Genomic DNA, 21,595 nt, shown 5'->3' on the forward strand with positions numbered 1-21,595 from the left:
ACACATAATGGTTCAAATATTTTCTGCAAAGCACCTGCTAATGACTAATAAAATGAACCATAGGCTTTAAACACTTTACGTTTTCATAAGTTCTGTAAAGTTGTCTAATTATTTTTCTGATCTACATATATTTGTAACACATCTTAGTAGATTCCACCTCAGGTTGTACTCAATTAGCGTTTTCTCAGTTTCTTTGAAACTATTTTTGCCCACAGTTTTTTTTCACAAAGGCTATTTATAGAGACTAATTTGTTAGTCCCTCTAAACTCAGCATTTGTTTCTCAAATAAAAAACAACTTAGCAGTAACCTGTTGACTCATTAAGAACCAATAAAAACTGATAGTCACTTGCTTGTTATTTAATTGATTATTGTGCTGCTCTCAATGTCCCCAACCCTTGAGCAACTATCTTTGCTGAAAGGCTAAAAGTTGTAAACTACTGCAGTCAAGTATAATTCAATTATTATAATTTCACTATCTGTAAATGGTTTTCCTTCTTGGTTAACAAATGAGCCATAAGAAATTTATTTTGGTTGCACTAATTTTCATTTTTTAATTTTTGTGAAGAAATTCTGCTGTGATGAAATATGAGATATTCCATTTTAAATTTCCTAATTTTTCTGACTGCTATTTTCCTGTGAGTTGCAAATATTGTGATGAGTGTTTAGTTGGCTAATGTAAACATATATGATTTTCTTTCAGCACAACTATAATGTTATTGTATAATAAAAACAATCTGCCAGTTGCAATGTGCATGCCTGTAATCCCAGCACTTTGGGAAGCTGAGGCAGGCAGATCACTTAAGGCCAGTAATTCAAGGCCAGCCTGGCTAACATGGTGAAACCCCATCTATACTAAAAACACAAAAATTAGCTGGGTGTGGTGATGTGCACCTGTAATCCCAGCTACTCAGGAGGCTGAGGCAGGAGAATCACTTGAACTCAGGAGGCAGAGGTTGCAGTGAGCCAAGATTGAGACACCACACTCCAGCCTTGGTGACACAGCAAGACTCTGTCTCAAACAAACAAACCCCACAATCCTTTGCCACCTAATTTTATAACAAAATAATCTACGCTCCACTCTGCCTTAAAAGCACTAATGCTAATTTTATATTTTTTTCTTGTTTGGCATGATTGGCATGCACTGATAATAAAAAATAAATTTAAAAATTGTTTCCAGGTAGTGTGTGGGTCTTGAGGCCAAGAATGGCCCTTGCTGTCACCAACATGGAGACTTTGTGTTGTGTCCTGTTCTTAGTGCTTGAATGTCCCTGAATGTCCTAACCTGAAGCTGAAGAAGCCGCCCTGACTGCACATGGTATTGGCCATGACTGTGTATGCTCTGGTGGTGGTGTCTTACTTCCTTACCACTGGAGGATTAATTTATGATGTTATTGTTGAACCTGCAAGTGTTAGCTCTATGACTGATGAACACAGGCATTAGAAGCCAGTAGCTTTCTTGGCCTACAGAGTAAATGGACAATATATTATGGAAGGACTTGCATCCAGCTTCCTGCTTACAATGGGAGGTTTAGGTTTCATAATCCTGGAACAATTGAATGCACCAAATATCCCAAAACTCAACAGATTTCTTCTTCTATTCATTAAATTCGTCTGTGTCCTATTGAGTATTTTCATGGCTAGAGTATTCATGAGAAGGAAATTGCTGGGCTATCTGATGGGTTAGACTGCTTTTGAGAAGAAATCAGTGGATACTGGATTTGCTCCTGTCAATGAAGTTTTAAAGGCTGTACCAATCCTCTAATATGAAATGTGGAAAAGAATGAAGAGCAGCAGTAAAAGAAATACCTTGTGAAAAAACAGGAAGTATATTAAAGCTTAGACTAGAATTTCCTCTTGGTATCAAAGAGACAAGTTTATCACAGTATTTTTTTTCCTGCTGACCTATTGATATACCAACAATGTTGAGAAACATTTTCTTCTTAGTTTTCCATTTTCTAAAAGAAAATATACTCCATATCTACAATTATAATATTGAATAAAGTGATTATTTTTTATAACCCCCTTAACATTTTTTGGAGATGACATTTCTGATTTTCAGAAATTAACATAAAATCAGGAAGGAAGATTCCATAGGCTGAGAACTCTGGACAGCTGATCAGCTTTACCTAAGGTGCTTTGCCTTTATTTTTTAATTTGATTTTGTTATTATTTTTTGAGACAGAGTTTCGCTCTTGTTGCCCAGGCTGGAATGCAATGGCTTGATCTCAGCTCACTGCAACCTCCACCTGCCAGGTTCAAGTGATTCTCCCACCTCAGCCTCCCAAGTAGCTGGGATTACAGGTGCCCGTCATCATGCCTGTGTAATTTTTGTATTTTTGTAGAGACGGGGTTTCACCAGGTTGGCCAGGCTGGTCTTGAACTCGCGACCTCAGGTGATCTGCCTGCCTTGGCCTCCCAAAGTGCTGGGATTATAGGTGTGAGCCACTGTGCCCGGCCTGCTTTGTCTTTAAATAGAGTATGTGATGGTAGATTACTTGAGATATGTATATAAACTGTTTCCTGAACAATAAGATATATGAGAGGAGCAGAAATAATTTTTCTAATTAAAAATAAAATAAAATGCCATGGCATGACAATATGCATGCTACTCAAAATATTGTCAGTTATTAAAGCTGAATCACTATGATTTGTAGTCCACTTAGCAGTACTTTAAAGCAATGAAGTTGTCCCATATGGTTTCTGTCACTACTACTTTACTCTCATAGTATGAAAACAAGCATAGGCAATACATAAACACATTAAGTGTGGCGATGTTCCAATTGTGGAACATCCACATCCGAGTGTGGCAATGTTTATGAACACTGATACTTCAAGTTTATATAATTTTATATATAATAAAATGTTATGTTGATTTTTAAAAACTTCTTAAATCTGTAAAAAACATTCTTACCTTAAGGCTGTACAATAATAGAGAGCAGGCAGATGAACCATAATTTGTGAAAACCTGACCTAGAGATCCATATATTTATCATATTTAAAAGGAGTTTAGATGGTATTACCTGCCTTCTTTTATTTCATCTTCATTTCTTTCTCTGGGGGGCAGGCCATTTGTTTTAATTCCTTTTCATCCATTGCCTTACATTACTGCAAATATTACTGACAAATTAAAAACAGTACTCTACTCTCCCCTTACTAACAGTTTTGCTTTCCTCAGTTTCAGTTACCTCCAGTGAACTACAGTCTGAAAACACTAAATGGGAAATTCCAGAAATAAATAATCTACAAGTTTAGGCCGGGTGCAGTGACTTATGCCTGTAATCTCAGCACTTTGGGAGGCTGAGGTGGGAGGATCACTTGAGACCAGGAGTGCAAGATCAGTCTGGACAACTGGTCTTGGCAAAACCACATCTCTACAAAAAATACAAAAAGCTAGTTGGGCATGGAGGTGTGCCTGTAGTCCCAGCTAGTCAGGAGGCTGAGGTGGGAGGATCACCTGAGCTGGGAAGCTGAGACTGTGGAGAGCCCTAATTGTGCCACTGCACTCCAGCCTGGGTGACAGAATGAGACCCTGTCTCAAGAAAAGAAAAAAATTGTAAGTTTAAAATGAATGCCATACTGAGTAGTGTAATGAGATCTTGTGCCATACCACTTACCCAGCATGTGAGTTGTCCCTTTGTCCAGCATATCCACACTGTATACACTAGAGTAGCCTTCTCAGTTATCATCTCACATCATTACCATACTTAGTACAGTAAGATATTTTGAGAAACAGGAAGACCACATTCACCTAGCTTTTATTACAGCATATCATTATAATTGTTCTATATTACTATTAGTTATTGTTATCAATGTCTTACTGTGCCTAATTAATAAATTAAACATTATCATAGGTATGTATAGAAAAAACATAGTATATACAGAGTTTGGTACAACCCACCATTTCAGGTATCCACTGGGGTCTTAGAATGAATCCTCCGTGGATAAGGGGGCACTACTTGTACTTGAGAGACAAAATATGCACCCTCTAAGTTCCTACAGCAGAATTATTATTTGATAAAACTAAATTTCACCAGGTTTAACTGATATGGACCTGTTAAGTACTATTTAGTGATAGTAACAGATGCCAGAATCTTACTTCACTGGGGTTGCTGATAATTCAGAATGGGTGGAGAGCTCTTTTATCCACAGTCAAAAGAAAAGATTGTTTACTTCAGGAAGGGTTCTCTCAACATATATCCCACTGTCTCCCTTTTGGTTTATGTTTTGCCAAATGCATCATCACCACACGTTCAGTAAATCCAGGGCAATAGAGGCCTTCTGATTGTGCTTTATTTTTCCTTCCTTTGTACAGTAGATCAATGCTCCACTGGAAAATCAATTTTAACAGTAAAACTATATGGTAACCCCAAGTCTTTTATATGATTCCTCCTCTTCTTAACCACCCAAGTTTCCCTTTCAGAAGAAATAAAATATTTTTCCTATGGACTAATTGTGCCTCGCCATCCTCCAAATTCATATGTTGAAGCCTTAACCGCCAATGTGACTGTGTTTAGGGATAGGATATTTAGCAGGCAATTAAGATTAATTGAGATTGTAAGGTTGGGGCCCTAATGGGATAGGATTAGTGGCCCTATAAGATGAAGAGAGGGAGAGATACATCTATCTTATAGGGCCACTAATACTATCACATCTCTTTCTTTGTCATGTGAGGTCACAGCAAGAAGGATGCCACCTGTAAGCCAAAAATACAGCCTTCACCAGCAACTGAACCTTGCTGGGCCTGTTCTTGTACTTTCTAACTAATGGAATTGTGAGAAACAAATTTTTGTTGTTTGAGCCATCCAGTCTATGGTGTTTGTTATGGCAGCCTGAGCTTACTAATACATTTCTATTGGAAAATGGGGTTTCAGTTTTCTACTGAGAACTTAAGTGCTTAGAATACTGTAGAAAGTGACATAATTGAGAAACACATCTTCTTTTTATCTGAAAGGCAGTAATGCTCATTATAAGAGTGAAAGATCACACATAGACAGTGCATGAAATAAAAGTGTAAAAGCCTTCCTTTCAATCAATCCTTTTTCCTTTTAAAGTACATAATTAGTTTTCAAGAGTTACACTTTGTTACTTTAAACTTTATTAATTCCTGCTAAAAATTAATTTAGGCTTGCAAAATCATTAAAAACAAATTAGCTACAAAATTCTTATAAGGAAACATATGGTGGCTGGGCATGGTGGCTCACACCTGTAATCTCAGCACTTTGGGAGGCTGAGACAGGTGGACCACTTGAGCTTAGAGGTTCGAGACCAGCCTGGCCAAAGTGGGAAACTCCATCTCTACTAAAAATACAAAAATTAGTCAGGCCTGGTGGCACATGGCTTTAGTTTCAGCTACTCAGGAAGCTAAGGCAGGAGAATTGCTTGAACCTAGGAAGGGGAGGTTGCGGTGAGCTGAGATCATGTTACTGCACTCCAGCCTGGGCGACAGAATAAGACCCTGTCAAAAAAAAAAAAAAAAAAAAGGAAAAGAAAAGTAAAAAGAAAACAAACATATGGCAAAAGCTTTATGCAACTGGATTTTTCAAAGATTTCTTGGCTATGATACCAAAGGGCATAGGCAATAAAACAAAATTAGGAATATTGGACTTCATGCAAATTAAAGTTTTGTGCATCAAAAGTCACTATTAACAGAGTTAAAAAGGCAACCCGTAGAATATGAGAAAATATTTTCAAATCATGTATTTAATAAGAGATTAATATCCAGAATGCACAGAATTCTTAAAATTTAACAAAAAAATGATTCAAAATGGGTAAAGGACTTTATTGAATAGATTTTTTTTCCATAGAAGATATACAAATGGCTATCACATGAAAAGGTGCTCAGTATCACTAATCATTAGGAAATGCAAATCAAAGCTACAAGGAGAAACTACCTCATAGCTATTAGGATGGCTACAAACAAAAAACCAAAATCATAAGTAGTGGTAAGGATATAGAGGAACTGGAACACTGTGCACTGCTGGTGGTAATGTAAGATGGTGCAGCCACTGCTGGAAAACAGTACGGAACCTTCTAGAAAGATTACAAATAAAATTACCATATGATCCAGCAATTCCACTTCTGGATATATATTAAACAGAATTAAAGCATAGTCTTGAAGAGATACTTGCATACCTATGTTCATAGCAGCATTATTCACAATAGCTAAAGGGGGCAAGCAATCCATGTCCATCAAAAGATGAATAAATAAGCAAAATGGGCACAAACATATAGTGTAATAGTATTCAACCTTTAAAAGGAAGGAAATTCTGATGTTCCACAACATGGATTTACCTTGAGAACATTATGCTAAGTGAAATATGCCAGTTCTAAAAATACAAATATTGTATGATTCCATTTACATGAGGTACCAGAATAGTCAAATTCATAGAGACAGAAAGTAGAATGGCGGTTGCCAGGGGTTGGGGGAAGTGAGGGGATAGGAATTATTGCTTAATGAGCACAGAAGTTCAGTTTTGTAAGATGAAAAGTATCTTGGAGATGGATGGCAGTGATGGTTGCACAATAACATGAAGGTACTTAAGGTCACTGAACCAAACAGTTAAAATGATTAAGATGGTAAATTTTATGTGATGTGTGTTTTACCACAAGAAAAAACTTGGACAAAAACAAATTAGTTTACAAAAACATAGTTTTTATATTATCCCTAGTTGTATTAATATTAAACTTTTCTCCTGAAGATATGATTTGGTTAAAGAGCAAATCCTCAAGTTTCTTCACAAACACACAGTTCACTCAAGACCAACCAGATATAGACATATCAGACCTTATTTAGAATGTCTACTTTCCAGTAGATTTCAGGTCAATATTATGTTATAAATTCCATAAACATGTGATTTAATGTTTACGTTAGCTGCCAATTAGCAAATTCAGAAGGAATATTATGAATATGGCTAGGTATTAAATACTACCAGTTTCTGATAGTTAGTAAAAAAATTCACTATGTGGCTATCTGCTCCCAATTTATTTATTTATTAAAAGAACACATCTTATTAATTCTTTATAGCTGCGGGAGATGAGATGAAACGTGAACACATCCATGATAACACTTAACAATATGTGATTGGGGCACGGCGCGGTTGTTCACGCCTGTGATCCTAGCACTTTGGGAGGCCAAGGTGGGCAGATCACCTGAGTTTGGGAGTTTGCAACAAGCCCAGCCAACATGGTGAAACAAAAATTAGCCAGGCATGGTGGCGTGTACCTGTAATCCCAGCTACTGGGAAGGCTAAGGCACGAGAATCGCTTGAACCTGGGAGGCGGAGGTTGTGGCGAGCTGAGATCATGCCATTGCACTCCAGCCTGCATGACAGAGTGAGACTCTGTCTCAAAAAAAGAAAAAGAAAAAGTGGTTGGAGGAATAATATATAAGCCAATGGCTTTAAATTTTTTTTGACTGTTACAGTAAAAAATACATTTTGATCTAGAAAACACACACACAGACACACACACATCTAAAACAAAATTTTAAGAAACATATTTCCCTTACTACATGCAATGCACTCTCTCAGTTTCTATTCTGTCTGCTCTATTTTATTTCATTTAAAAAAGGGGCTGGTCATAGCACATTAAACTGATTTCATAACCCATTAATGGATTAAAATCCATAGTTCGAAAAACAATGTCCTAAGCAACATCCAAATTATGAAAAACACAGTGTCTCAGCATTGAAATCTAGCAAAAGGGGAATTTTTGTAATTAATCGAAGCAAATCAAAACATAAATTCTCAATGCGTTTATGTTTAATTTTAACAAATCAATGACATACCTAATGCAGGAATTCAAAAGCCACCTCTGAAATTCTAAAAAAAAAAAAGTCACCAAACCTAAGGAAACTAAATTAATATCAAAATATAATACAGGTGCCTCATCTGCCTTTGTATTTAAATATAAGTCCTCCATTAGGGATTCAATTAAAAATTTTGAAAGGCAAGTACAGCACTACAATAAAACCTAAGTACCCTTTCTTAGGTTTCAAAAGTTTTGGATTGCTGTATACATACATCAGTTTTGAAAGGTATAGACATAAAAGAACCCTTGTAGTACTCAGGTCAGAATATGAACTGAAGACTCCCTGCTAAATGAGTTAAAAATGGCAGGAAACTAGTGCCAACATAATTCTAAATAGCCAGTGACTGGCTTAATGATTTCTATAAAATGGACTACTAGTTTCAGTCCAGCTGCTTAGCAAGATGGGGCATGGAGGAAGGAGATGTCTATATTATGTATTTTTAGTTATATATATTCTAGAGGAAGACAAATCAAGATTGAAATGGCTGTAAATTATTGGGTGCATTCTGAGCACTCCAACCCTGAGACAGCACTCTGCTGAACAAAACAAATGCATGAATGAATGGCTTTCTCACCAAAGCGTTCTGATTTCTAGAGGGAAAACTACTGGGTTTTACTAATGTCCATTAGGCAGCATTTCAACTTACTATCTGTTTTTACTGCCTTCATTATTGGTTTTTTTTTCCTTGGTTTTTTTTTTTTTTTTTTTTTTTTTTTTGAGACGGAGTCTCATTCTGTCGCCCAGGCTGGAGTGCAGTGGCATGATCCCGGCTCACACAACCTCTGCCTCCCGGGTTCGAGTAATTCTCCTGCCTCAGCCTCCCAAGTAGCTGGGACTACAGGCACCCGCCACCACGCCTGGCTAATTTTTTATATTTTTAGTAGAGACGGGGTTTCACCGTGTTAGCCAGGATGGTCTCAAGCTCCTGACCTTGTGATCCGCCCACTTCGGCCTCCCAAAGTGCTGGGATTACAGGCCCGGCCACTTCCCTCATTTTCAAATAACATAAATATTTTCAATTTCCAAGTTGTTCTGGCAATATCATGAGTAAAAAGATGGTTAATATGCTTTGGGATGGTTCGACGATGCTGCCAAACTATTATGGCATAACTTGGACTGGATTAGAGATTATGCAGGAGCGTAAGTAACATTACATTTGGGCCAAGTGCAGTGGCTCACACCTGTAATCCCAGTGTTTTGGGAGGCTAAGATGGGACGAAGCTTGAGCCCAGGAATTTAAGATCAGCCTGAGCAACATGGTGAGAGTCCATTTCTACAAAAATAAAAAAAAAAAATTAGCCAGGCATGGTGGGCCACACCTACAGTCCCAGCTACTGGGGAGGCTGAGGTGGGAGGATCACGAGAGCCCAAGAGTTTGAGGCTGCAGTGAGCTTTGTTCCTTCTGCTGCACTCCAGCCTGGGTGACAGAGTGAGACCCTGTTTCAAAAAAAAAAAAAGAAAGAATAGAAAAGAAACATTATGCTTGAGGGGCTATAGACCTGAATCATTTTATATTTTCCATGATGGGAAAGGAAAGAAAAACATTCTTATCTTTCTGGAGTTTGTGGATGTACTTTTACTGAAGCTAATTGAATGAATAAGCAGTGATATAATGTGTTTTCATATGTGTAACCTTATCTAGAAAAGAAATTAATTTAGTTCCCTATACTGCCCTATATGACATCCTCAGATCTCTCCAATCCTGCCTCTTTTACTTAATAAGAATAAAAACATAGCTAACATTTACTGAGTATTCAGTATGTATAAGGTGCTATTTTATGCATTTAACCTGTACTAACTCATTTAATCCTCACAGACACCCTCTGGGGTAGCAACAAGTATTATCCACACTTTACAGATGAGGGAGCTGAGGTCCCCAGTGGAACCTGCAAACCACTCCTAGTTGGTAACCCATAAGCAGGAGAAGAAAGGCTCAAGCCAGAACTTAGAAACTAATCATCAAGTCAGCTTTGTAACAGGTTGTCAATTCCAATGAGATTTTTGCTTTTTTCACTTCAAGTAGTCCCTTACAGGGCCCTCCTTGCCTAAGTTTCTGCCCTGTAGTACCATTCCCACAGAGACTGGAGTCTTGGCTTGCTCATTAGTGTTTATTAGGCTATAGTCCTGGTTAAATGCTAGAGAAGGAGATCCTTTCTTTGGCCCTCCAGATCCTTTCCTTGGCTGTCTCTATGTCACTGTCTGACTCTGGAGTTCGACCTGTTTGGGCTCCCTCACTCTCTTTCCTGCTGAGTTCAGCCAATGAGTGTCCAGGCATGAGATCAGAGGGAGGGAGGACAGTGAGTCAGGAGAATTTATCCTCCTGGCTCCCACCCTGTGGGGTCACTTCAGATTTCATGTGCCCCTCTCCTTTCAGGTTGCAATAACCATGCCTTTCCTCTCCCTTTGGTCCAGGCTGGTAACATTTCCACTATGACTAGCCCTGAGGTACAGCATGATCCCTCATGGTTTCCCTACACCCAGACCACACTTTCTTAAATAGTCCCTTAGTTAAAGCCTTTCCAAATCATTCAAATTTTAGTGGACCATCTATTTCTTGCTGGAACTCTGGCTGATACAACATAGCAGGGCTCCTCATACCTCCTGACTGCCTGTGTGTCTATTTGCTGCCAGTCAGTAGATTCCTTCCGTTGCCAGTACTTCCACCTGTTATCTCCCTACAGACATCTGATACTGACAATGTACCTGATCTACACTATTTGTTTACTGGATTATTACTGTTCTATTGGATATGGCTTGTATTTCTAATTTCCATGTTCTGACATGATCCATCCTACCACTGATCACGCTCTATTTCCAGTGGCAAAGGGGTTTATTTTTTTGCTATTTTCTTCAGGCATGCTTGTATCTGTATTACTGGATCAATACCCCTAGCATTGCTGGTATCACTGGCTCCACATGTTAGCTTCATCATCTGTACCAGAGTCTCTTTGTTGCTCCTGACCTGGCAAGAGAACCAAGTGCTAAATGACCCAGCCTTTGTCTTATTGGAAATTAAACAGTGTGGCTGGCTTACTTTCATCTTGATGTGTTCACGAAGAAGACTATAGCACAGAGGTAATAGTACAGAAGTAAGAGGCTGGGAAAAGTGGAAGGCAATCTTCACCTGCTCCACAGTGTCACTTATCCCAATCAATTGTCAATAAAAAGCCTGTAGGCACAGGCAGAACTATCTGAAAATTTGCACAAGAACATTTTCTTCTTGGCTATTATTGTGTTACTACTTGTCCCCCCAATAATTATGTGCCTTCCCCCATATTTATAAAAAAACAGGCCTGGCATGGTAGCTCACACCTGTAATCCCAGAACTTTGGGAGGCCGAGGCAGGCGGATCACCTTAGGTCAGGAGTTCAAGACTACCCTTGCCAACATGGTGAAACTCTATCTCTGCTAAATATACAAAAATTAGCCAGGCATGGTGGCAAGTGCCTGTAACCCCAGCTATACCGGAGGCTGAGGCAGGAGAACTGCTTGAACCAAGGAGGTGGAGGTTTCAGTGAGCTGAGATCGTGCCATTGCACTCCAGCCTGGGTGACAGAGCAAGACTCAGTCTCAAAAAACAAACAAACAAACAAACAAACCACAAGTTCAGAGTTAAGCCTAGAGAGGAGTAAAATCAATTAAAAGTTCTCTTTTAGGAGGACTATAAGTCATGTCAACTGTTTTCTATTTCACATTTTTTTTTATTAATGAGGAACTTTCTATTCATCTTGAAAGTTGAGAGCAAAATGAGATTATTATGCTTTGCTTTAAGTAAATGTATTCTACAACATTAATAACTTTTAGACCAATTTTTTAAATTCACAAAATGTAATATGTGATTCTGATCCAAGAATGAACGCTTATGCATCAAAATCAGGATCGATTCAACTCTCAAATATTAATCTAATAAATTATAATGTGAAAAAATGAGATCATTTCTTTTTGAAATATCTATCCCATTACACACTATGTTAATATCACATATATATATATATAAAAATTTTTTTGTGTGTATGACAGGATCTCGCTTTGTCACAGAGACTGGAGTTCTGTGATGCTATCAAGGCTCACTGCAGCCTTGAACTCCTAGATCCTCTGATTTTATAATGCATTTTTCTCTCTCACTGAAAATCCTAGTTCCTAACAACATCAACATATCTATTTGCTAAATAATATTTCTAAATAGTTTTTTGACACAAGTCGTGGTGTTATAGGTATGAGTCACCATGCCTGGCCTAATATCATATATTAATGAAATAACTGGTTATCATTCACCATTATCTCCATTAACTTTGTACTTTTATACTATCAAAATTTGGGTCTAAATATAATGAATGTGCTGAGTCATATATTTTAGACAATTTACTTAACAAATCATCTTAAGTGGAGTTCCCCTCTTACCTGTTACCAATCATTTCTCTTCTTGCTCTGATATTCTTTCTTACCACCTTGAAGCAACATTAAAATTTTTAAAAAACAAAGGATCAGCTACATTACACATTTTATCAAGTTATTTCCCTATCCCTATGAAGGTCATTTAGAAAAATACATTTATGGCCACCCACCAGCTCTGGCACCAACAGCAGCGCCGCTGCCACTGCCCACCTTCTGCAACCGCCACCACAGCCACCTTCTCCTCCTCCGCTGTCCTCTCCCGTCCTCACCTCTGTCGACTATCAGGCGAGCCTTGAACCAGGATGGCTGAGCCCCGCCAGGAGTTCGATGTGATGGAAGATCACGCTGGGACGTACGGGTTGGGGGACAGGAAAGATCAAGAGGGCTACACCATGCTCCAAGACCAAGAGGGTGACACGGACACTGGCCTGAAAGCTGAAGAAGCAGGCATTGGAGACACCCCCAGCCTGAAAGATGAAGCTGCTGGTCACGTGACCGAAGCTCACTAGATCAGTCAAAGCAAAGACGGAACTGGAAGCGATGACAAAAAAGCCAAGGGGGCTGATAGTAAAACGAAGATCGCCACACCCAGGGGAGCGGCCCCCCCAGGCCAGAAAGGCCAGGCCAACGCCACCAGGATTCCAGCAAAAACCCCGCCCGCCCCAAAGACACCACCCAGTTCTGGTGAACCTCCAAAATCAGGGGATCGCAGCGGCTACAGCAGCCTCGGCTCCCCGGGCACTCCTGGCAGCCGCTCCCGCATCCCGTCCCTTCCAACCCCTCCAGCCCGGGAGCCCAAGAAGGTGGCGGTGGTCCGTACTCCACCCAAATCGCCGTCTTCCGCTAACAGCCGCCTGCAGACCGCCCCCGTGCCCATGCCAGACCTGAAGAACGTCAAGTCCAAGATCGACTCCACTGAGAACCTGAAGCATCAGCCGGGAGGCGGGAAGGTGCAAATAGTCTACAAATCAGTTGACCTGAGCAAGGTGACCTCCAAGTGTGGCTCATTAGGCAACATCCATCATAAACCAGGAGGTGGCCAGGTGGAAGTAAAATCTGAGAAGCTGGACTTCAAGGACAGAGTCCAGTCGAAGATCGGGTCCCTGGACAATATCACTCATGTCCCTGGCGGAGGAAATAAAAAGATTGAAACCCACAAGCTGACCTTCCGCGAGAACGCCAAAGCCAAGACAGACCACCGGGTGGAAATCGTGAACAAGTCGCCGGTGGTGTCTGGGGACACGTCTCCATGGCACCTCAGCAATGTCTCCTCCACCGGCAGCATCGACATGGTAGACTCGCCCCAGCTCGCCACGCTAGCCGTCGAGGTGTCTGCCTCCCTGGCCAAGCAGGGTTTGTGATCAGGCCCCCGGGGCGGTTAATAATCGTGGAGAGAAGAGAGAGTGAGAGTGTGGGGAAAAAAAGAATGACCCGGCCCCGCCCTCTGCCCTCAGCTGCTCCTCACAGCACGGTTAATCGGTTCATCACTTAACCTGCTTTTATCGCTCGGCTTTGGCTCGGGACTTCAAAATCAGTGATGGGAATAAAAGCAAATTTCGTCTTTCCAAATTGATCGGTGGGCTAATAATAAAATATTTTTTACGAAACATTAAAAAAAAAAGAAAAATACACGTATTATATATCTATGAGGGAAAGCGCTGTCAATAAACTCGTAATCAAAATGAAAAGGAATGTAAAAGGCCATCTTCTCTCAGTGTATTGGCAAATCTGGGTATGGTTAGCCATAGGGCAAGTTAGAACTAAGAAACCAGTTAAGGATGGAGAATGCAAGTGTTGATCAAAGAAGAAAGCTCAAGGAAATGGGATGAATCTCTTTAAACCAGCTGAGGCCCAGGAAGCTATATTAAAAGCAAGGATGGATAGATGGGTAGAGTGAGATCAAAGTATGCAACCTAACCTCCAGGTTTAGAAGTGTCAAAGACTGAGAGGAGGCCAGGTGAGGAGGCTCACACTTGTAACCCCAATACTTGGGAGACAGAGGTGGGAGGATTGCTTGGAGCCAAGAATTACCAGCCTGAGTAACCTAATGAAACTTCATCTACCAAAAATAAAAAAAAATTAGCCAGGTGTGGTGGTGACTGCCTGTAGTCTCAGCTACTTGGGAGGCTGTGCCAGGAGGATTGCTTGAGCCTGGGAGATAGAGGCTACAGTAAGCTATGATAATGCCACTGCACTCCAGCGTGGGCAATAGAGCAAGCCCCCATCTGGAAAAAAAAAAAAAAAAGACAAAAGACAGAGGAACAAGGGACTTAGCAGGGATGGCATTTGGGGACAGTGTTGTCAGTCCTTGATTCTATGGTAGAGAAGTTGTTAGAACAGTCAGCAGGACATAGAACCTTGGGCAAATGTACATCCTGTTCACAGAAAGAGGGAAAGACTAAACTTGTCCTTCTATGAAAAGATAGAAAGCTTAGTGAGCTACTCTTTCTTATTGGTAGGGGTACAGTTTTGCTACGTAGTTAGTTCAAGATAGTCTTCCAGTCTGAAATCCTTACAAATGTTTTAGATGGTGAAGCAGGTCACGTAAGTATTTACAATCATAGGCTCCAAAACCAAATTGTCTGATCCACAACCCTAGCTCCAATACTTACTACCCATGTAATCTTTCCATGCTTCTGTTTCTCCATCTGTGAAATGGGAATAATAAAATACCCCATTATGAGTTGATATGTTAGGTATATAACAATATAAAGTAATTATTATTAATTATAATATTAGTTGTAATAATATAATCACTATTTTATTTTATAAAAATAATTATTTATATTATTAATGAATACAATCATATCACTATTATTACAAAAATATTATATTTTATTTTATAATTACTAAGTATATCATTAATATTGTAATTATATTAATTTATTAATAGTAGTATTTTACTATACCCCTAGTATATTAATTACATTATATTAATTAATAGTAATAAATTATGTTAATTACTATTAATATTTTATTATTAATTGAAGCAAACTGAACCAGATTACCCCCATACAAGCTTAGGTCAAACATGTGAGAGTAGGAGGGGAGTTTATAGCACTGAGTACAGGGGAGGGCTTCAATAAATATAGCTAATTAACCTTGATGTCTATGAGTCTATATTAGACAAACCTCAATCTTCTGTAAAAATATAAAGAAAAAATTATTATAGCTTTCTGTTTTATAAAGGACAACCAGGTGGTCTCCCATAGAGCCCTTTTTTCCAAAGTAGGAGTCAGCTTGGCCCTGCTAAGCTTCTTCAGCTTTCTGGAGATTCTGGGTCAAATTTACCCAAGTGATAAGGATGGAGACATGGCAATGAAATGGTAAGGGTGTAACTATAATTTTTTAATATAAGGAGTCTTGTGAAATTGCTGGATTAGGAGGTGTGGCCTAGGCAAATTCCTCACAGGCTAAAGGAGAGGACCGCATCTCTGTGTGTACAAGGAAACATCTGACGTTCTGCTGGAGTGTCGGGTTGGCCTTCATTAATCTGGGTAGTGGTAGCCTAAGGAGAGCCGGAAGAGAGCAAGAGTAGCAAGAGTAGCGGCTCAGCAAGCTGTAACTAAGAGGGTTTCCTTTAGGGGAAGAGCTGCAGTGCAAATGAAGCAGGGAGGCAGTGCAAATGAAAAATATGCAACAGGAATGGTTTGTGTGGTTTGTGAAGTGCTGAAGAATTTTGATGCCACTTGCTAGGTGTGCGGTCTTCAGGCAATTCCTTACACCTCTAAGCCCGGGAGTTCTCATCTATAAAACAGGAATAAGAGTAGTACCTACTTGGGGCTGCTGTGAGGATTGTATGAGTGAATGCATGTAAAGCATTTAGCAGAGAGTAGATACTCAATAAGTGCTAGCTATTACTACAAATAACTAGGTGGTCCACATCAAGGTAGCCATTCAGTAATGAGGATGACCGGTACATGTTGTTCCATGTCTTTTGGGGAAGGGGGACAGATGAATAATGATCATACCTGTCAACTCCCAGGGTGCTGTTGCTGCCCCTTAATCTAGGCACTAAGACCTAGACTTTTAACAGCTCACCAGACGGCAGACCACCAGGAAGTCTGATACATTAACTACAATCCTGCAATGTGTTCTCTAGGTAGATTCCTGCCTCATTACAAGTGACCACAGATTGAAAGTGTGCAAAGAACAGTGCCCACTAGGCCCAGAGGGGGTCTGAGGCACCCAGAAAATCATATTGATCCAAGGTCTGTTTCTGTGTGGAATGCATGAATGTTGTGTCACCAAACCCTTCAAGCCTAGAGGGTCAGAAGAGAACTTGGAGGAAAAAGAACTAGCCAGACTGAGAGATCGGGACACCTCAGGAAACTGGACTTGCCCACTGGAGTAAGACAGTTACATAATGAAATAACCAGCTTCATACTGTAACAATATGTGATCATGATGATGTGACATTGAGACCTAGTATCCTGGAAATATGGTGGTGGGGAGGGAGTTGAGGTCCACAAATATGGCAAGAGTGGTGTCGTAGTCTGTTTTGTGCTGTTGAAACAGAATACCCCAAGCTTAGTAATTCATAATGAACAGAAATTTATTGGCTCACAGTACTGGAGGCTGGAAAGTCCAGTATCAAGGTGCTGGCATCTGGTGAGTGCCTTGCTGTGTCATCACATGGTGGAAGATGAAGATGGTGGGGGGAGAGAGAGAGACAGAGAGAGAGAGGAGAGAAGAGGCTGAACTAGCTCTTTTATAACAAATCCACTCCTAAAGTAGCAGCATTAATCCATTCATGAGGGCAGAGCCCTCATGGTCTAATCACCTCTCAAACGTCCCACCTCCCAATACTGTTACAACAATAATCTAATTTCTACATGAGTTTTTGCAAAGGAAAAAATTTAAACCATCGCATTCCAGTTCTGATGGGAAGCTAGAAACGACGAGTAGATGAAACTGAACAGCTGGATGAGCGGTGTTCCCACCAGAGTGCAGAATCACCCTGGTGGGATCGAGGGCACCAGTTGCCAGGTCTGCAGACTCCACAGCAGACTGTTGAATGTGGGCTTGGGGAAGGATATAGGAAGAATGGTGGCTATATTTACCAGAATGTCTACGAGTTGTTTCTGGGAACCTAATACTAATTCCTTCTGTCCCTCTTTTAGGCCTTAAGACTGTAGCAATTTATGCAGACTCTGAACCCAAGACTAGCTTTTAGGACTAGTGCTGTTGGCTTGGAATGGGCTTATCCATTCAAACATCTAGATATAAATTGGGTAGTTAATTGGCATGAAGGCAGCTTAGGAATCAAGTTAGCCCTTCTTCCCATGACAGAAGTCTATGGAAGTGGTCTTAGATCATTAATACAGTCTTTTCTTCTCTTAGGGTTACAACTGACATCCCAGTGGGAGTTACCTTAGGGGACTCATTTGTCTCTCTCCCAATGTGTTTAAAGATGCTAGAGGACAAGGAAACTCCCAGCACATCATCTCCATTTAGTCTTTGGGTGGCAGCACTCACCTGCACTTGGGAGACTTATCTAAACTTTTATAGTTTAGAACAGAAAGTTTCCTTTGCTAACCAGACGGATAGTCCCCGAGACACTTCTTACAATCTCAGGAGTACGCAGGTGCTGCCACTGTTGATGGATCAAATGACTTATACTGCATTCAGAAGCCTCAGTACCTACGTGGATTTGTATGATTCTTACGATTCTCATTGGGGAAGTTGGAGAACTCATTAAGAATCTAATGAAAGGTATGGATCATGTCCTCAAAATGAGACACAAGTCTTTACGTGTAATTTCAGGTCTCTAGAAACCTACTCATGAATTTCAGTTTGAACTTCTACAGTAGAGATAGGACTGGCAAGAACAGGCTTTAGGTTTATGGCTTTCTTCTTTGAAATATAAACTCCACTATATTCCAATTTAGTGTGTTTGCTGTTTGTTGCCCTGTTTTACTCCATAAAGTATTTGTGGCTACAAAGACGTTTTCAAGATGTACTTTTCTTTCTGTTCCTATATTCATAGGGTGTCTTTACATGGGATATCAATAACCTCTGGAACTATATATTATTAATACATCTTTTACTAATCATCAGTTGCTCATCACAATTTTCTGCTCTCCTTGGTACATTTAGTACCTCTGCTCTCCTAATGACATTATTTTTTTGGCTACAAGTGCATTGATGCATTAGCATACAACTCTATTAGCACAAAATATTTAATGCAAAAGTCCTAAATGACAAAGAATTATTTTAAGAAATAGGAGAACTCTAGCTATTCAATGTTGCTGTAGTTTTATTATCAACACAACTTAGAACTTAATACTTAAATAATAACTAAAATTTTATTCATCTTGTAACATTTGCTATGCAATGATAAAGTTCCTACCTCATTTTTTTATCTTTTTACTTAAGAAGTGTAGAAGTTTCAGATGTAGAATGTTTGGAACTTATATGGCAAGTTTCGTCTTGGATCTAGAAGGCAGTATCTTCAACTTTCAAACTTGCTTTGTAAATTGCCCATTCTTAGAAATGGTGGAGATATTTTATACCATCTGAATAGTAATGAACAATATTGCTCAGTGATTTATAACTCTAAGAGCTTTATAATTTGATTTATGAACAGCTCTCAAATTTTCCATTGGCAGTTCATACAACTATGAGTAAATTTTCTGGCCAAATGACTCAGTATTTTGCCGCATGACTAATCCCACACTCAGTGTGGAAACTATATAAATGAATTCTATTTGCTTGTGGATAATAAATGATTACTTTCCAAAAACTGTCTGCAAAGCATTATATAGTAAATGAATTCAATTATATTGATGTTTTTAAGCTCCCAAACCCAGCTGACTTTTTTGAAAAGTCTGTAATGTTCACACACACAAAAAGAATGCCCCTCTCACCCCCCTGGAATTATCATGGCTTCTGCAGTTTTGGTAACCCATAGAATAACAAAATCTAGGCTCTACAATAGCTAAAATGTTAAAAGAACAATCTGAAATAATTCCATTTGCAATATTTTCTCAGTATACTTTTAAGTTATTTTAAAAGTTTTTATTATGGTAAAATAAAGTCCTTTACCAGGGAATATTTGCTGAAAATAATATTTGATATTACTGCAAGTTACAATTATTTTCCTTTCAAAAATTCAAAATTTTTTTTTCCAAAAATTTTTTTTATCAAGAAGAAGGATAAAAGAAAATAGTAATCTATCCATATGATGGTTTCCCTGGTTCTGGTGGCTGGAAATCACCTCCAAATTTATTTTAGATGAAGTAGGTTCTTCCAGATGATATAGCTCCTTTACCTTTTAATACAAGCACATGTAAAACACTTCACCTAGAAACAAGGAAGTTACCAGGCCAAAATTAGTATGCTTTATTTCTAAAAATTTATTGCTAGAGCCATTCTTACCTAAACTTCTTATTTTCAAGGGGGTAATATTTCAATGTAATGTCCTTGTGTGATTACCAACTGGGTAATTTACTCACTTCCATATAAATTGGTAATAATCACAGACAACCTAGGCTACATTCCAAGACATTTCTTATCTTTCCCTAAAAGTCATTATTCAAGTCTGAGTATTAGTAGCCAGATTTGATGGGAAAGAAACCCTGGGCATGGAGCCATCCTAACTAGTCAGGCTCAATTTTAACTCTGCAGAGTCCAAAGCAACCTGAGACTACAAAGACCAGTCTGTGGGGAGACTCAAGGTATTTTGAACAAATTACTAAATCACACAAATCCCCAGGAGAATGTCCTCTTCTCCCCTGTCTTTACTTATTTATCTCCCTCTTCTGGCTCCGTCTCCCAAATTCCCTAGAAACTTGTTCAAATATCCCTAGCCTGACAAAATAATCACCATTTGCCTTTATTCAGGATTTAATTGCTTTTCTACTCATCCCCTTTAGAGTTAAATTTCTGCAAAGATTGTAGACAACAACCCTCTCCCCTTTTTCATCTCTCATTCCCTCTTGAACTCATTAATGTCTGGTTTTAGCCTCTCCTGCCATGCTGAATCAGTTTTCTGAAAGGTTTCCAGAGGACTCCTAGTCACCAGTCCTCAGTCCTTGCCCTTCTTAGCCTCCCATTTGTGCATCTGTTCCAGAGAGTCACTAAATTGGAACACTCCCTACTTGGCTTCGACCACTTTGCTATCCTCCAGTCCACAAATGGAAGCTGTCTCCAAAGTTCTGATTCTGAGATGCTCTTTAGCATCTATTCCTTAGTCATTTCCTCTATTTCCATTAATTTCCATTACTCCAACTACAATGTTGATGACTCCCTATCTGTTTTTGGTTCTGACCTCTCCACATTTCCATGTGCTTGCTGGATATTTTCACACTGCTGTCCTTCTGACGCTTCCAACTCAGTGGGTCTAAAACACAGTTTCTTATCTTCTCCTTCCAAATTATTCCTCTACCCTAGCTCGAAACCTGAGTTATCTTCAGTTCTTCCCTTTTTCTCAACTGGTTGCTACATAGCTTAGGGTGGAAACTTTTCTTCCTTCTGATGTTTCTTCCTGATCCATACATTAGGAACTTGTGCCACAACTTTCTGCCTCTAGGAAAGTACTGAGAAAGATGTTTCTGCCACCTTATTAAAGCACCTTACTCACTGTTATCTTTCAGGAATGAAAAGAGTTAGTAATGGAAAAACTCAAGAGGGCCTACTAGCCTTTAGTGGGCAGGAGTGATGTATAAAATTCCCTTCTCACACATGGGCCTGTCTCTTGCTCACACATGCTGAGTGCCTTATGGAAGTGTCAGGCTTCCCTTTGCCTTTGGTGTTTATCCCAGAATTTGAACAGGTTGGGTTCCTTCCTGCCCTAATGTTGGGGAGGTCTGTCATTTTTCAGCTGTGACTGGGTGGGCATGCTGAGTGAGGAAAAAGGAATAAGATGCCCCATTTTGGCCTTGAGGCTAAGCTGTCTTCTTCAATCTGACTTTATCTTGAATAGAGTTAACACAATATTTTAATTTCCTTATGGCTCCTTGTGTCTATTCCCAATTTGGTTGAGACTCTAAAGGGAAGAAAGGCTGTATAATGGACCATCTTCTACATATGTGATATCCAACTCTCTTAGCTATCTTTCCCAACTTCTTTGTTTTCTTTTGGGTGACAATGATAACTTACTCTCATAAATAAGTCAACAAATTATACATACTTTTCCATTATAAATTTTCATTTTTTTGTATGAAAGATTTGGCCATGGCTCTCCCCCTCCATCCCTACCCTCAAACTTAACAATTCTTTTTGTGTGTGTGACTTTTATACAATGTCAATTATTCTTTTTTTTAAGCAAAAACCTACCAGGAAGGCAAGGTATAATTTCTACTAAATTAACTTCCAAAAAGCACTGCTTGGCTGATTTAGTATTTATTGAATTCCACAATGCGTTAGGCACCACATAAACACACAGA

The 21,595-nt window shown here is 39.4% G+C and overlaps 2 protein-coding genes and 1 pseudogene across 48 annotated transcripts in view; 2 read left to right on the forward strand and 1 right to left on the reverse strand.

Annotated features, from left to right (window-relative positions):
• Positions 1–21,595, reverse strand: part of BEND6 (BEN domain containing 6) — a 74,723-nt gene that overhangs the window by 50,796 nt on the left and 2,332 nt on the right. For 2 of the 47 annotated variants that reach the window (XR_012433716.1, XM_074037737.1), the window contains exons 2-5: positions 16,774–16,829; positions 14,819–14,854; positions 13,027–13,331; positions 12,377–12,641 (exon numbers count right to left, since the gene is read on the reverse strand). The exons of 5 other annotated variants lie outside the window; for them this stretch is intronic. The gene's annotated coding sequence lies outside the window, so the exon portion shown is untranslated. Of the gene's footprint in view, positions 1–12,212; positions 12,260–12,376; positions 13,332–14,818; positions 14,855–16,773; positions 16,830–21,595 lie in introns of all 47 variants that reach the window. 40 more of the 47 variants (XM_074037750.1, XM_074037764.1, XM_074037739.1 and 37 more) reach the window with 30 other exon arrangements.
• On the forward strand, positions 1,178–1,803 carry LOC102120106 (oligosaccharyltransferase complex subunit OSTC pseudogene; annotated as a pseudogene).
• Positions 12,458–13,633, forward strand: LOC102119722 (microtubule-associated protein tau-like). The gene has a single exon (XM_074037768.1). It carries the CDS (start codon positions 13,082–13,084, stop codon positions 13,565–13,567), a length of 486 nt encoding a protein of 161 aa, XP_073893869.1. The 5' UTR covers positions 12,458–13,081; the 3' UTR covers positions 13,568–13,633.

Source organism: Macaca fascicularis, chromosome 4 (genome assembly GCF_037993035.2).
Source record: "Macaca fascicularis isolate 582-1 chromosome 4, T2T-MFA8v1.1".
NCBI lineage: Eukaryota > Metazoa > Chordata > Mammalia > Primates > Cercopithecidae > Macaca > Macaca fascicularis.

What these genes read in the sequence shown, in the direction of transcription:
- LOC102119722 (XM_074037768.1), top strand. Translation starts at nt 13,082, where the DNA reads ATGCCAGACCTGAAGAACGTCAAGTCCAAGATCGACTCCACTGAGAAC.